Source organism: Lathamus discolor, chromosome 1, assembly GCF_037157495.1.
Source record: "Lathamus discolor isolate bLatDis1 chromosome 1, bLatDis1.hap1, whole genome shotgun sequence".
Classification (NCBI taxonomy): domain Eukaryota; kingdom Metazoa; phylum Chordata; class Aves; order Psittaciformes; family Psittacidae; genus Lathamus; species Lathamus discolor.
In genome coordinates, this window is record NC_088884.1 from 93624281 (window position 1) to 93639121 (window position 14841).

The 14841-nt window shown below is 48.1% G+C and overlaps 1 protein-coding gene across 3 annotated transcripts in view; it reads right to left on the bottom strand.

Annotated features, from left to right (window-relative positions):
• The window catches only part of SEPTIN11 (septin 11), a 63971-nt gene that overhangs the window by 19962 nt on the left and 29168 nt on the right, over positions 1–14841 (bottom strand). For all 3 annotated transcript variants that reach the window (XM_065686754.1, XM_065686764.1, XM_065686745.1), the window contains exons 2-3: positions 8237–8351; positions 4950–5145 (exon numbers count right to left, since the gene is read on the bottom strand). In XM_065686754.1, the coding sequence (XP_065542826.1) occupies positions 4950–5145; positions 8237–8351 (311 nt within the window). The remainder of the gene's footprint in view (positions 1–4949; positions 5146–8236; positions 8352–14841) is intronic.

Sequence of the window (14841 nt, forward strand, 5' to 3'; positions counted from 1 at the left end):
CCTGGACTTCACGTGCATGGACACACAAGGCTGCCACCCCGAAAAACAATGTGTTTTGCAGTCTCTCCAGCTAAGGTCTGAGCTGCTGCTCTGCCCATGTCACTGAGCATCAGCTAACACAAGAAAATCCAAACACGACACTGCCACCTCACCGAGCTTGCCCAAAGGCTTGCTCGTGATCTCAACAAAGGGCAGACCTCCCGAGGTGGGCCGCTCCAGAGAGGAGCCTTCAGCCCCGGAGCGGGGGAAACGCCGCACCCAGGAGCCTCAGCTCTGAGCCGAGAGAGCCGCAGAGGGAGCCCCGGCCCCCCCGGACCCCCTCAGGATCCGGCAGCTCCGCTGAGGCGAGCGGGGGCTCTCAGGGGGCGGAGCCAGCAGGAACGGCCCCGCCCTGCGCGGTAAAACCCGCCCCAGCGAGCGCGGGAGCGGCGCGTGGCGCGGCAGCTGGAGCGGGGGGGCGCTCGCCTCAGGGCCCGGTCCCGGTCTGGGAGCCCCGGCGGCGGCAGCGCGGGCCCCAGGCAGAGCCGGGGAGAGGGGAGGCTGCGGAGCGGAGCTCGGGACGTCTGAAGGGCCTCCGCCGGTCTGTCGAGGCGGGGGTGCACAATGGGCAGGGCTGCACTCGGCTGAGGTCTGCCTGCAGCAGGGGCCGAGCTGTGCCAGGGGAGCTGAGAGGGAGCTGCTCTGCTTGGCCTGGGCCCAAACTGTGGGGCGGCCGCAAGCATCCATCATAGCACATCCAGAAAAGGAGGGCATTAATCCCGGAAGTTGGGAGCTAGTAACAAAACAAACAAAACAACAACAACAAAACCGACAAACAAACAAAAAACCAAAACAAAACCAACAGAAAAAGGAAGAAGAGGCCAATTAAAAGCAAGCGGCTTCCTCCTAAATCCTCCTAAATCTAAAGTCCCCACCCAGACCCTCTTCGCAGTCCTGCAGGATGCTGATGAGGAAACACACACCTCGCCACATGAACAAGCAGCTGATGCACCAGTAAAGCGGATCACTACTGGTGCCTCCAGGAAAAGGCGGTGGCTCATAGCAGTAGGGGACTCTACTTTGAAAGGGACAGAAGTACTCGTCTGTCAGCCTGACCCAGTCTCGAGGGGGGTGTGTTGCCTACGAGGGGCACGGATCAGGGATGCTGCAGAGAGGCTGCCTGGTCTAGTAAGTCCCACTGCCTATTACCCACTTCTGGTGGTCCATGTGGGGGCTAGAGATATATACAGCAGTAGCTCAGAGAACATTAAGGACTACAGAGCCCTGGGAGAGGTGGTTAGGGGCTCTGGAGCTCAGATAGTCTTTTCGTCAGTTCTCCAGGTTAAAGAGGAGGACCTTGACAAGGCCAGGTGGATTTGGCAGGTTAACAAATGGTTGGAATGGTGGAAGGCAGAGGCAGGGACTGTGAGAATGAAGACCCTAGGCCCACTGTAGGATAGGATCTGGTTTGAGACCATCTTAAGAACCTGAATGTGCACAAGTCCACGGGACCTGATGAAATCCATCCATGGGTCCTGAAGGAGCTGGCGAATGAAGTTGCTAAGCCACTGGCCATCGTATTTGAAAAATCATGGCAGTCAGGTGAAGTTCCCGACGACTGGAAAAAGGGAAATATAACCCCCATTTTCAAGAAGGGGGAAATGGAAGACATGGGGAATTACAGACCAGTCAGTCTCACCTCTGTGCCTGGCAAAATCTTGGAGCACATTCTCCTGGAAGGCATGCTAAGGCACATGAAAAACAACAAGGTGCTTGGTGACAGCCAGCATGGCTTCACTAAGGGGAAATCCTGCCTGACCAATTTGGTGGCCTTCTACGATGGGGCTACAGAACTGATGGACAGGGGTAGAGCAGTTGATGTCATCTACCTGGACTTGTGCAAAGTGTTGGACACTGTCCCACACCACATCCTTCTCTCTAAATTGGAGAGATATCAATTTGATAGGTGGACCACTCAGTGGATAAAGAACTGGCTGGATGGCCGCACACAAAGAGTTGTGGTCAATGGCTCGATGTCCGGCTGGAGACCAGTAACGAGTGGTGTCCCTCAGAGATCGGTGTTGGGACTGGTCTTGTTTAACATCTTCGTCGCTGACATGGACAGTGGGATTGAGTGCACCCTCAGCAAGTTTGCCAATGACACCAAGCTGTGTGGTCCGGTTGATATGCTGGATTGAAGGGATGCCATCCAGAGGGACCTTGACACGCTTGTGAGGTGGGCTGATGCCAACCTTATGAAGTTCAACCATGCCAAGTGCAAGGTCCTACACCTGGGTCGGAGCAATCCCAGGCACAGCTACAGATTGGGCAAAGAAGAGATTCAGAGCGACCCTGCGGAGAAGGACTTGGGGGAGCTGATCAATGAGAAAATGAACATGAGCCGGCAGTGTGCGCTCGCAGCCCAGAAAGTCAACCATGTTCCGGGCTGCATCAAAAGGAGTGTGACCAGCAGGTCAAAGGAGGTGATCCTGCCCCTCTACTCTGCTCTTGTGAGACCTCACTTGGAGTACTGCATACAGTTCTGGTGTCCTCAACATAAAAAGGACATGGAAGTGTTGGAACAAGTCCAGAGGAGGGCCACGAGGATGATCAGGGGACTGGAGCACCTCCCATATGAAGACAGGCTGAGAAAGTTAGGTCTCTTCAGCCTGGAGAAGAGAAGGCTGCGTGGAGACCTCATAGCAGCCTTCCAGTATCTGAAGGGCACCTACAAGAACACTGGGGAGGGACTCTTCTTTAGGGATTGCAGTGACAGGACAAGGGGTAATGGGTTCAAACTTAAACAGGGGAAATTTAGATTGGATGTGAGAAAGTTCTTTACTGTTAGGGTGGTGAGGCACTGGAATGGGTTGCCCAGGGAAGCTGTGAATGCTCCATCCCAGTCAGTGTTCAAGGCTGGGTTGGACAGAGCCTTGGGTGACATGGTTCAGTGTGAGATGTCCCTGCCCATGGCAGGGGGGTTCGAACTAGATAGTCTTAAGGTCCTTTCTAAGGGGATAAAAGGAACTTTTCAGGAACTGAAGCCTGTGAGCAAAGCTCAGCAAACAACTGCACTGTTTATGTCCTTTGAGGGGATTGTTTTATTGGAGGGAAAACAAACCCCAAGCTGGTGCAACATGCCCTGCTCTATATGACTGTGCTTTGGAAAGGAAGTGTTCCAGTCTGTTTCTCCCTAGACCAAGAGCAGCCCCATGACCTCCAGCCCAAGGAAACTCTCAAAGGAGGGCACTGAAACACCAGCAGCACTGTCTTGAGCACTGGATTTGCAGCAGTGTTAATACCACCCCTCAAAAGCAGCTGTGAGGAGGAACTAGACCACCAGCAGTTTTCAGGTTCTTCAGAAACACCCTCTAACAGGCAGGCAGTAAGGCTCTGGTCTGACCCCTCTGCTCCAGATGCCAGTGCAGCTGTGGAGCAGTTGCTCAAAACCCTTGCTGAAGCAAATAAGTGAAGGCTATAGCAGAAGACAGCCAGTGCTGTGTGAGTGCTGCCAACATCAGAGACCGGTAAGACAGTACTGAGCAGTGCTTGTTAATGTGCGGACAGAGAGGGTACCATGCATATCACTAGGTGCGTTTGTAATATTACTGCTGCTCTGGTTTCCTTGCTCTGACGATAAGACCCCAAAAGCCTCAGACACAGGTATGTTGCAAAGAAAGCAGTAAGGCCTTACACTGGGAGATCATATTAGATAAAACCACTATGGAAAAGCAGAGCAAAGGAAGACTGGGAGGACTCAAATCAGAAGTAAACCCCACCCACTGCAGCCATGTGTGTCAGGGCACATCAGGAGGACAAAAGCTCTCCCTACAGACTGCTGTGGCTGCCCCTCTCTCCAGCTGCCAAGAGGGGAAGTTGGAGGGGCTTTGCCACCAATACTGCTGGCTCTGCTTGTGTGCTGAATAAGGCAAATGCAAAACGACCTGGCGGTTAAGACGCTGCAGAGCATCCCTCCTCAGAGCACCTGCTCCTCCCCTGAACAGCTTTTGTTCTCACCTGGGAGCATATGGCAGTGTCTGGCATGCAGCACTCGCCCCTCGCTGTTCGGCTCTGCAGCATTAGATAGGAGCAGGAGCAGCAAAGCAGGGACAAGAGTTCCATTTTGGCGTCAGGTCAAGCAGCAAGCAAGCATTACAGAAAAAAGTATTTTAAATTTTCCTTATGGAACAGGAAGCAGAACCTGCTGATCTCCATGCTAATGGGGATCCCAGGGGAAACTGTGATGTTAAGCTGGTATTTTCAAAGAGCTGATGCTGTCTTATCTACAGTGCCCCAATAGCTCTTGGTTAGCACACGTGCTGCTAGCCAGTGTGCCCCTCACTTGGCAAGGTGCAGAGAAGAGAATCACAAGCAACCCTCCAGATGGAGCTGGGATTAGTCCAACGAGGGTATGTATGGCTCCAAGATACAGAAAATGCATTAATTAGTGAATTAGCCATAATAACAGAATGACAACTTTTAACACTACAGCAAAAGTCCATATGGATGGACACAAGTGATTGCGTAGGCTGCCCAGAGTATTTAATTCATGCATGCAACGTGACAATCAGCTCTTAGCTAAAAGTAAAACCCACTTAGACTTGAGCATCCCAGGATGGTGTGAACAGGAACTATGATCTGAGTACTGTTTCCCTAAAAGATGAAATTGCAATTTGAACTAATGCTTTCAAATATTTACATGTTTCAATGCAAACAGAGACTGCAACTAGGCTGCACAGAGCCCAGGGAGGCAGACAGTTTCAGTTCAGTATAGTTGATCTGTTTGTTCTTCACTTCAGTTTCTCCTTACTTCTACCTGTCTCATGTGGTGAATGATGCCAGCTGCCACACCTGGATCAGGAAACACCCCCAGTAACAGTGAGGGACCCACTCCGCACATAGGATCAGGCCCTTCTGATCTCAGGCCACAACAGTGCAAGGATTACTTCTCCTGACACAAATAAACTTACCTGTCATCTTTGTTAATCTGATCACCAAATCCAACTGTGTCAACAATAGTCAGCTTCAGACGGACATTACTCTCCTGGAGCTCGTAACTCCTGGCTTTCAACCTCACACCAGGTTCGTTGTGCGTCGCAGGTTCACTTTCAAACTTGGTATTGAACAGAGTGTCCATCAACGTTGACTTGCCAATGCCAGTTTCACCTGAGCAGACAAAGGCAACGTTAGTACGATCTGATTGCTTTTCCTCATCTCATTCTCAGGCACATGCACCAGTCTGAGGAGTTATTCCACATGGACAGCAATGGAACTGGGCTACGTGCACATGGCTAAGCAAAATCATCCCTTCAGGAACAGAGGTCTTTTGAGACATTCCCCATCTTTACCAATGCCAAGGGTGTAATCAGAGACTTTGTGGACACTGGAAGGTGACAGCAGCTATGACTTCTGCTTCTGGGCTCTGACTAGTTTCCTCCTCAGGTCACAGCATCCAGGTCTCTGCAGTGCACCTTGCAGACATACATGAGTAAAGCACCACACACTGGGGACATGAATCTGAAGTAAGGGCCTGTTAATGCAAAAGCATTTTACCCTGACAGACACCAAGATAAATCAAATGCCTTTAGAGCTAGAAGCCATCTCCCACAGGTGAACACTAGGCTGCTGGGCTGGGAATGGCAAGAGAAATTCGTGGGCTTACTGAACACACAGAGAGGCAGAGAGTCATTTTCTGTTATTAACATTTTCCACGGGATATGGAGAAATTGGAGAGGATGGGCTAAAGCTTATGGGACTCCCTGAAGAAATGATACTAAATTAAAAGGAAGAAAAATGCAAGTAAAAACACAGAACAACAGTTGATGCAGGCTCCATCCTGCTTAATGGCAGAAAGAGCCCCAAGCTTCTCAGCTTGCAAGTGACAACTGGATTCAGGACAGCAAGAAGCTGTTCTTACTGGAGAAATACTGAATTCTTTCCTTAATAGAACAGGCAAAGTCCTAGTTCTGATATAACTTTTTTTACAGAAGCAAGTTGTAGATTGTCTCAACTCCAAGTTAGATTCCCAAGGAGGTATCCGATTTTCTGCATGTTTTTATGCCTTTTTTTTCTCCCTCAGTTTACATTCCTTTTTCAAGAGCATCCAAAAAAATCCACAGTGTAACTTGGTCAATGAAAATATAAGACAGAAATATACATAAAAAGTTTTTTTTTCATCTAAAATAGCACTGCTTGAATACCAGCATTTAAAACTATTACAGGTTCACTAATCCCCAGTGCAATTAGTAACAATGATGAAAGCATTAGTCTAAAACCCATTTTTAAGTCATAAATGTTTGCTTAGCAATTACACTCTCAAACTGCTACTGCTACCCATGCTGTGAGCAGAGACTTGCTCCAACCAAAAAGATGCTGGGATATGGAACAGACCTCCTGGACTACAGTGGGTAGCTCTTGGCACTTGGAGGTCAGGCATCCCTACCTTTTAACACACACACACCCCCCCTAGTCTTAGTAGGAGTGAATAATAGAAAAGCAATGCAAAGCATCAGGAGGGAGAGGAGAGCCTGCATCTGGGATTGCCCATAAGCATCTCTGGGCTGTGTTCAGCTCTCCTAGCATGAATCTCTCTCACAAAATATGCTAACCCCCCACTTAAAAGGCCTCATAAAACCATGTAATATTTGTGTGCACAGAAACAAACACTACTCAGCAACTGCCTGTTATTCTGTCATACTCGACAGTTCATTTGACATTATAGCTCAAAATCATCAGTTGTAAACTGATGGCACAGACTGCTCATCTCTGAATCTCCCTGTTTTAGTGAGCTCCTGATGGGAATGCAGTGCTGTGCTAGATGGGCTTTGCAGCGTTTTATCCACGCACACCACAATTAAAAGTCTCAATTACAATGCCCAAGTTAATTTGGTCCTTTCTCAAAGCACAATTTCAAAACTTTGGAGTTTTATTAAAGGGGGAGATTTCTATTCCTTGGACAACTGCAGCAATTCGTGTGAAATTTTAATTTGGGGTGAAAAATGGTTGATCAGCACATTCTACAAGAAAAAAAGTTGAGCTGGACCAAATTAACGGAGACATATCAAGCCATGTTAAGAGAGGAATATTTACTGCAAGAGAAAAAGGCAATTAATTGATGCCATTTTGATCAAAGAGCTGCCTGCTAATCAGGCTGTTCCCTGCTGAATTTGAAATGGTTTCATGCTGCTAGGAGAATCACATGGGGGTTGGTGGCTTGAGTGTGCAGAAGTACAACTATTCTCTTATCTTGTTCTTAGACATGCAAAGCTAGAGAGAGGAGTCTAGTTTGTTGCCAGGTTTCTTTTCAGATGGCTCATCCTGTGCTGCAGACAAAAATTCTCAATTCAATGTAGAATAATAACAGTCAGAGAGTTGGGTTCTTTTTTCAGCTAATTAGTGTAACTAATTAGAAGGGACAATACTCCCTTGCAAGCTTTGCATGAATAGTGAATGGGAAAATGATGTTTGTAGGCTGCTCTGCCAAACTAAGAGTAAACCCCACTGTTTTTGTCAGTTTACTGAACCATGTTCTCGGGGTGTCTTGTAGAGGTCCAGCAAGGTTCCAAGCTGGTTTGGCATACAGCTCCCTAGCGCTGAGCAATGGATTTCCAATTGTGTAGTATCCAAACAGCATACCAAGACAGCAGGTATCTCTAGAGCCAACAGAAGAAGCTGCATCCCCGTATTTCACCTTCTGAAAACTAATGCAGTAACTCAGGCTATAAAACCAACTTGCAGCATCCATATTAAATACAGCAGAGAAGAGGTGACAGGTTTTGTTCTCAAGTACATCATCTGGAGACTAAATATGGCATTGTTTCCAACTGGAGAAACTAAGAATATAACAAGATGGCAGGTAAAGCCTGCAAGGGAAGGAAAGCAATTTATTGAGAAACACCCAACCCAAAGAAAGACAGATTTAAGTTCACATTCTTTTAAAAATACACTGAGTTCTCAAGTTAGCTCCATTTCCTTATGGGCTGCCCTTGAGGAAAGCAGGACCACAGGATGATTCCAAAGGTAGATTTTAACAGCCAGAAACTTCCATGTTTTGGCTTGGGGGACAGGATAGAGAAAAGGAAGAGAGGGATACTAGATTTGACACTGGAGCAAATTTGGGAAGAAACTGTCACTTCTCTGCCACTATGGTCCCCACTGGCCAGACCTTACCCCTCACAGGAGGAAGAAGATGTTCATCTGTGGATACCTGTGCACCCCTTCATGTGAGCTGATGACCCAGTGGCACAGGATGACTTACCCACACAGAGGATGTTGAAGCAGAAGCCCTGCGACGTTGACTTGTTGACCAGCTGATCAGGGAGGCTGTCAAAGCCCACGTGGCCAGAGAGGGACAGGTTCCTAAGGTCATCGTTCTGTAAGACCGAGAAGGAAGGCATTTAGCAGGGTTGCAATGCCCCTGTCAGGGAAGAAGGCTGTGCCTAGTGCTGTCAGAACTGTGTAACATCGCAGGAGTTTGAGACACAGGATCTTTCTGTCTTAGGTTCGCCTCCCAAACATGCTCTCCTTTTGCTTCTATCCAGCTCTCCCCTGTGTGGCTCAAGACCTAAAACATCCCCAAATCCCAAGGCATGCAAACACCACCAGACTTTTTCTACATACCATGATTCTATCCCAATTTGCAATACTCAAACATCGTTTCCAAGGCCTCAGTGTCACATATCCCTAGGGTTTCATGAATATTATTTAGGCAGACAGCTGGAATGGACAACCCACAGTGAAATATGGGTTCTCCTTGTCTTAGTTTGACAAGGGCATGGAGCAGTTCTCTCGGGCTCACTCTATCCTCCCAGCACTTTTGCTACAACCCTTCAGCATAGCCACATCATGACACCCCAAGGCCATTTTGTGGAGAGTAATGGGGCAGCACAGACATGGCAGAATGGAGACCTGAAACAACTCCAAGATTATATTTAGGACTCTTCCATAACAACTGTACAGTAATTCACAGAGAGGCTTGTAGAAAGAAGGCAGCCCAGTTATCTCTTCCCTGGCAATCTGTAGTTATGTCAATACCTGAGCATAGCCAAAACAGAAACCAATTAAAAAAACAGCCAACAGCTTGGTAGACCTAGAGCAGGTCTGCTGATATTTTACACATTTTTCTCCAAAATCTCTTATTCTTAACTTAAGATACTAACTTTTCTCCAAACTTAAACATTTCCAGCAGAGTCACTCCTCCAAGGCCATACTGTTGACCTAAATTACAGTCGTGGGCAGCTTCAGCCTGGTTTAAAGATGCTGGAAACACCAGCTTCTTCTCCACAAAATCAGTGGGCTCTGAACCATACATGGAAAAAAAGACACTCTTTGGTTGTTAAAATAAGAATCCAAAGCGGAGGAGGGCTTCTCATGCTCTGCACAATTGCTGAGCATCTCCACTTCCCTCCACAAACAGCCATCAACTGCAAGAAGAAATAGGTTACCTCTGGGCTGAGCGTTGATGAAAATACCATTCAGACTTGAAGACAAAAAAATGAAATTCTCTGGGAAAGGCAACATCGCAAAGTAAAAATGTCACCATATGGCACAAAGGGCTCCTTTTTGCCATACTGGCACACACAGCTTGACACCTGTAGTAGATCCCTAAGCTTTAACAACTGAACCGGGTTTGTCTGAAGGCTTAATGCCAATACACCAGACTGTCCATGTCCATCCCTCCATGTACTAGACAGCTATTCACCAGCACCCTACCACTGAAGCGGAGGGTGACTGAGAGATGCCACCTCCTTCACTCAGACTGGGTAAAAAAAAAAAAAAACAACATAAAAAGAGACCGTGACCTCATTTACCTGCAACAGTGATTTTCCTGGGAAAACCCTGTGTAATGGAAGACCACCCTGGGATTTATGCATGATGTGAATGGGTTAATTTAAATGTTTGCAACATTGGTATTTTTAAAACACCAGTGGGCTGGGTTTATGATGAACTGAAGAGAGCTCGGAGCAGATCCCAGAAAGCAGTAGATGCCCATGACTCACAGGCTTCACAGAAAGCGGTGGGTGTTGAACATCTCTCAGCAGAGCACCCATCTCTCTCTCTCTCTGATGTATTTTGGGAAAGCAAGTACTGCCTCATCATCAGTTACTCAGCAGGAACAGGAGTCAGCCTCATCTCCTGCATCTGTGTCAGTTATTTTTGCTGCATACCTTCTCATTTCCCTCCCCCCCTTTTTGTTTTCCTCCAAGTCCTAAACATCAACAGTGGAAAAAACAAAAGCTATCTCTACACTTTTCAATGTCAAGTGTTTTTCACAAGCTGTGAAATTATCAATTAGCCTGACTGACAATTCTGGCTTTATCAGCTCAACACTGCTCCAGTCTTCAGCCCTTGGCCTGCACAGCAAGGGGGCAAGGACTGAAACCACTACAAACTCAAGAGTAGCTTGTGACCTCAGGTTTTATTCTCATGGAACAGAAGCTTCTGCTGGAGAGCAACAAGCATGATTGCTCAGTGTATAATTAGCAGAATAGGCAAATGAGTCACACTTTCAGTCTGGCAAAATAGAAGTGTTTTAAAAACAATGGGATGCTAAGTCAGATGGCCACACTGCTCTGGCTGAAAATAGCTCTTGAGAGGAGTCAGTGGGCTGGGGTTTGGTCTCAGGTGAGTCACCCCACTGCAAACTGGGCACCTCCAGCTGAAGCATAGTCAAAGGCTGACCCAGGGCTCCTGCTGCACAGAGAAGAGCCCAGAGCCCCTGTGTGCACCCAACAAGCCAGGGGAGCCATGCTCCAAGCACTGATTTATTCCTTCAGCCACAGAAGGCAGCAGTGATGCCCAGGCACTTCACCCCAGGTGAAAAGGGATATCATCATCCTAACTCTTCCCAAGGGTATTCCTCATTTTCCCCCAGAAGATGAGCAGAGCTCACAGCATGCCTTCGAGTTCAGCACAACTCTCATCTTTCTCCAATCCTGCACCTAAATACAGTCCTGGACTAAACTCCTCAGCTGTCACTCACAGTAACACAGCCCTAAGAGATGCCTTATTAATGCACAGACAAGTCGCTGTATCTGGAAGCATTGACTTCTTACAAGAACAACTTTTGGCCAAGCACCTCCCCTTGCTTGCAGCTTCAGGAGTGATGGACAAGATCAGTGTGGGTAAAACCGCAGCTCCCCAGAGTTCTGGAGAGATCAGCCAGTTTGCAACACACACAATGCTAGACTTGGGTCTCTAGATGTTCTCACATGTCAGAGAGCTGAAGACATCAAAAGGGGTTTTTAAACTCTTCCTTATGACACAGCCATGCTTCCTTTACTGAACCTCACACTACAGGGCAAATCTTCCTTCCCTCTTCACATACCATCCCTGTGAGCGGGAAGGGATTCTGAACCTCCAGAGCTGTGTGCTAACCCCTACACAGCAAGACGAACAAAGGAATGCTTGTTTATTGGGAAAGATGCTGATCCATTTACTTTTCTTCACAGAGTGACCTATGAGACATCCCACAGTCGATATTTCTTGGGTCAACAACAATCTTTCAGATGCTGTTATCACAGCTGCTGGTTTTAACTCTAGCAGGATAAGGGAAGGGTAAGTAATGCAGAGACAGGCCTCCAGAGGCAGAAAGTCCACCATCACTATAGAGAGATTAACTGCCAGGACCCTATGTCCTAAGGCTCTTAATATTGAAGGTGGAGAAGGGGAAAGCTTTGCAAAAGACAAGAAGGGGTTTGCAGTCTCAGAGGTCTGTCAGGTCTGCTTCAGGTCTGGTTTTCTTCACACACAGCTCCTGGTGGCAAAGGTTTTTTAGGTCAAGCCATGCTTTAGCGGATGCTCTGTGGCAAATAGTGGGTTTGCCTGGATGGAATTCAATGAAGCTTTATAAAACAGTTTAGCTGATGAGGCACGTGCAAGGAGAGGATCAGCTCATTCCTCCTAAGCCACGGTGGCTTGGCAGAGCTTGCAGGAATAAGGGGAAACTTACTCTCCTCACCGGAGTCGGCTACAACACAGAATTACAACACTGTCTTCCTGTGTGCAGATGGAAATAAAGGTAGGTCCCATGATTAGAAATGTGTCACTTCTCCACGAGCCATACCCTTACACTTCAGGAGGTGTCTGGTAGCTCATCAGAGATGAAGCAAATTTATTCTTCTCCTGGCTTGATGAGCATCCCTCCCAAAGGGCAAAGGAGAAAAGTCCAGAAGGACACCTGCAGTTATTGCCCCGGTCTGCTCTCCTCAATTAGAACTTAACCATGATTATGGCTGTTCCCTTAACCCCCGCAAGCTCCCAGCTGAGCCCTATCTGCTTTAAGGCTGCCAGCAAACAACTCCCCTTCAGCCCTTCCTGGCCCACTGCTGCTGGCAGCTGGAGGTCACTTTCACACGGCCTCCCAAGAGTTAAAGAAAACAAAAAGTGAGCCTCAAATTCAAGAGGGGAAAAATGCTGGTATGCAAAATATTGAGCTCAACCACAAATATGGAGCAAGTGTTTAGTTATTTGAGGCCACATGACTTTGGAGGCACCTTAAAGAAATTCTGAAAGCTTTTATTGTCAGCATCTCAGGCCAGCTACATTTCTGCCCTATTACTAGGAGCATGTTCCCCTGTTTCTGCAGTAACCTTAGATGCTGCATCCAAAGCCAGGGACGTCAGATATTCTAGTCTGCTCAGACAAAAAGGCGGCTCAGAGAAAAGCAGTGAGCACAGAAGCAAAGAGCAGTTGGCAAGAGATGGATCTGTCATACCCTCTCCCTGTGTAAATGTGAGAACTGGGGCACAAAGTATTCCCAGTGCCTATGCCAGAGCCAAACCCACAGCACCCAGCACCCACAATCCCCATCTCTTCCTTATGCAGACTTCAGTGACAGTTGAACCCTTAATTCCTGGGACAGGGTATGGTGGGGGACACAAAAAGAAAGAACAATTCCTTTCCCCTCCTTGCCACGGCTAGTGCAGTCATGCCACAAGGAAATAGCCCAGAGCAATCATTTAATCAAGAAAGGAAAGACTGGGTTGTTGTTTTAGGCTAGGATAGCCACCAGTGGCAACAGCAGAGCAGGGGGAGTTCCTGTCTCCATGCTGTCTACAGACTCAGGCAGATGTCTCCAAAAGCTCCTGAAGTCTGGGAGGTCTTTTTTTTTTTCTCCCTCCTCTCTCAACAGGGCGAGCAGACCCCTTTGGAAGGCAGGTTCTCATCCTGTAGATTAATGTGTCAATCAAGCCATGAGGATTCATGAGAGGCAAGCAAGCTGTACAGCCAAGGCCTCCCACCCTACCACCGGCCTACCCAGCAACTCACTGCTGCAGGTACTGTCCCCAAGGGCTGCACCTTGGTGAACTATCTTCTTCCTGGATAAAAGCTGGCATCAGCTGTAGCTGCTTTGGGGCACACAGCTTCTAGACAGTGTGCTTCGTTCACTATGTCCCTTGCCCCAGCAGTGCGTCCAGCAGTGTCTGCAACACCAGCAGGGAGCCAGGTTGCCCTGCTCCCAGTACCAACAAACACCCTCAACAGTGTTCTGCCACAGCTGGCTCCCTCATTTAGTAATCATGGAGGTTACAGGGAACACAAAAAGGCTCTCCTAAAATGTGCTGTTTTTTCCGTTTAATCGTGCTGAACTGGGACAACAAAAAAGGTTATTTTATGGGAGGAAGGCTGGAAGCCATTTGGCCAACAAAGCACCTGGCAGCAGCAGATAGGGAAGGGAAGTGTGGGTCCTGTGCTGCCCTTCCTTGCAGAGAATATTGCTCTACAGATCGATGAGGCTGAACTGGGGAATCACCAGCCAGAGGAGGCTGCCAGTGAGACAGGGCAAGTGGTTCCCCTGAGGAGACACCATCAGAGTCTGGGTGGTGCTGGACATGCTTACAGTGGTGCAGACAATTTAGGTAGCCTCTCTCCAAGGCTGGCCACCTAAGGTAACTGCAGGATGACACCGGGGACAGTGAACAGGCATCACAGCCAGCCCCAACCCAGCTGCAGTCCACACAGCCTGTGCCTACTGGAGGAAAATCCACCTCGGCAAAATGCCTGCCCCAATCCCAATTCCCTCCGAATGGACACGGCGTGAGGTAGAAGGCACAAAGCCCATCTCCCTGACATCCAGCACCGAATATTCTGGTTTCCAGAAGCTTGGAATTGTGAGTGGCAGCTACCGCCACGCGGCAAGGCCACACTCCCACAAGCCAAGAGCTGCCACTGCTCCCGCACCTTCAAGGCAGGCTGGCAGGGAGGTGAGGGGAGCTGCTTACATTGGCAAGCTGCAGCAGCTCCGCAGGAGGATGGAGAAAGAGGATACAGTCGCATTCTTCTGGACAGAGGGAAGTCAGCAAAATCTGACAATTCAGAAGTGGCTGTACCAAACGGGAATGAACATTTCTCTTCCAGGCAAAATGTTTGGCTAAAGGTCAGCACAAGCTCAGAGCAGTAACGGTTCCATTTATGCCAAAAACTGACACGAAAGACATATTCCTGCACAGCTTTCCAAAAACCAGAGACCTTTCTATTTGGAATAAAAGTGACTAATGCTTCTAGCAGCCCCTGATGTCACAAACTGCTAACCAGCAAAAAATAAATAAATAAAGAACTGGACTTTGGGGATGATAAGGACCATATGTGCATTCCAGCAAGGCTTGTAAACTCACTGAAGGGAAAAAAAGGAGAGAGGAAGGAGGAAGGGAGGGGGGAAGAAAGACATAATGTGACAAACAAGAATGAAGACCATCCAAAGGCAGAGCCCAATGAGAACCAGATGCTCACTGCTTCTCTGGCCAATTTCTCTCCTGACAGGAGGATGACATGCAACCCGCTGCCTTTTTGACCGCCTGTATGAGGTTGATGGAATAAAGTGGGAGTTATTATTCAGTGCCAGGCTCCCCAGGTTGAAATACT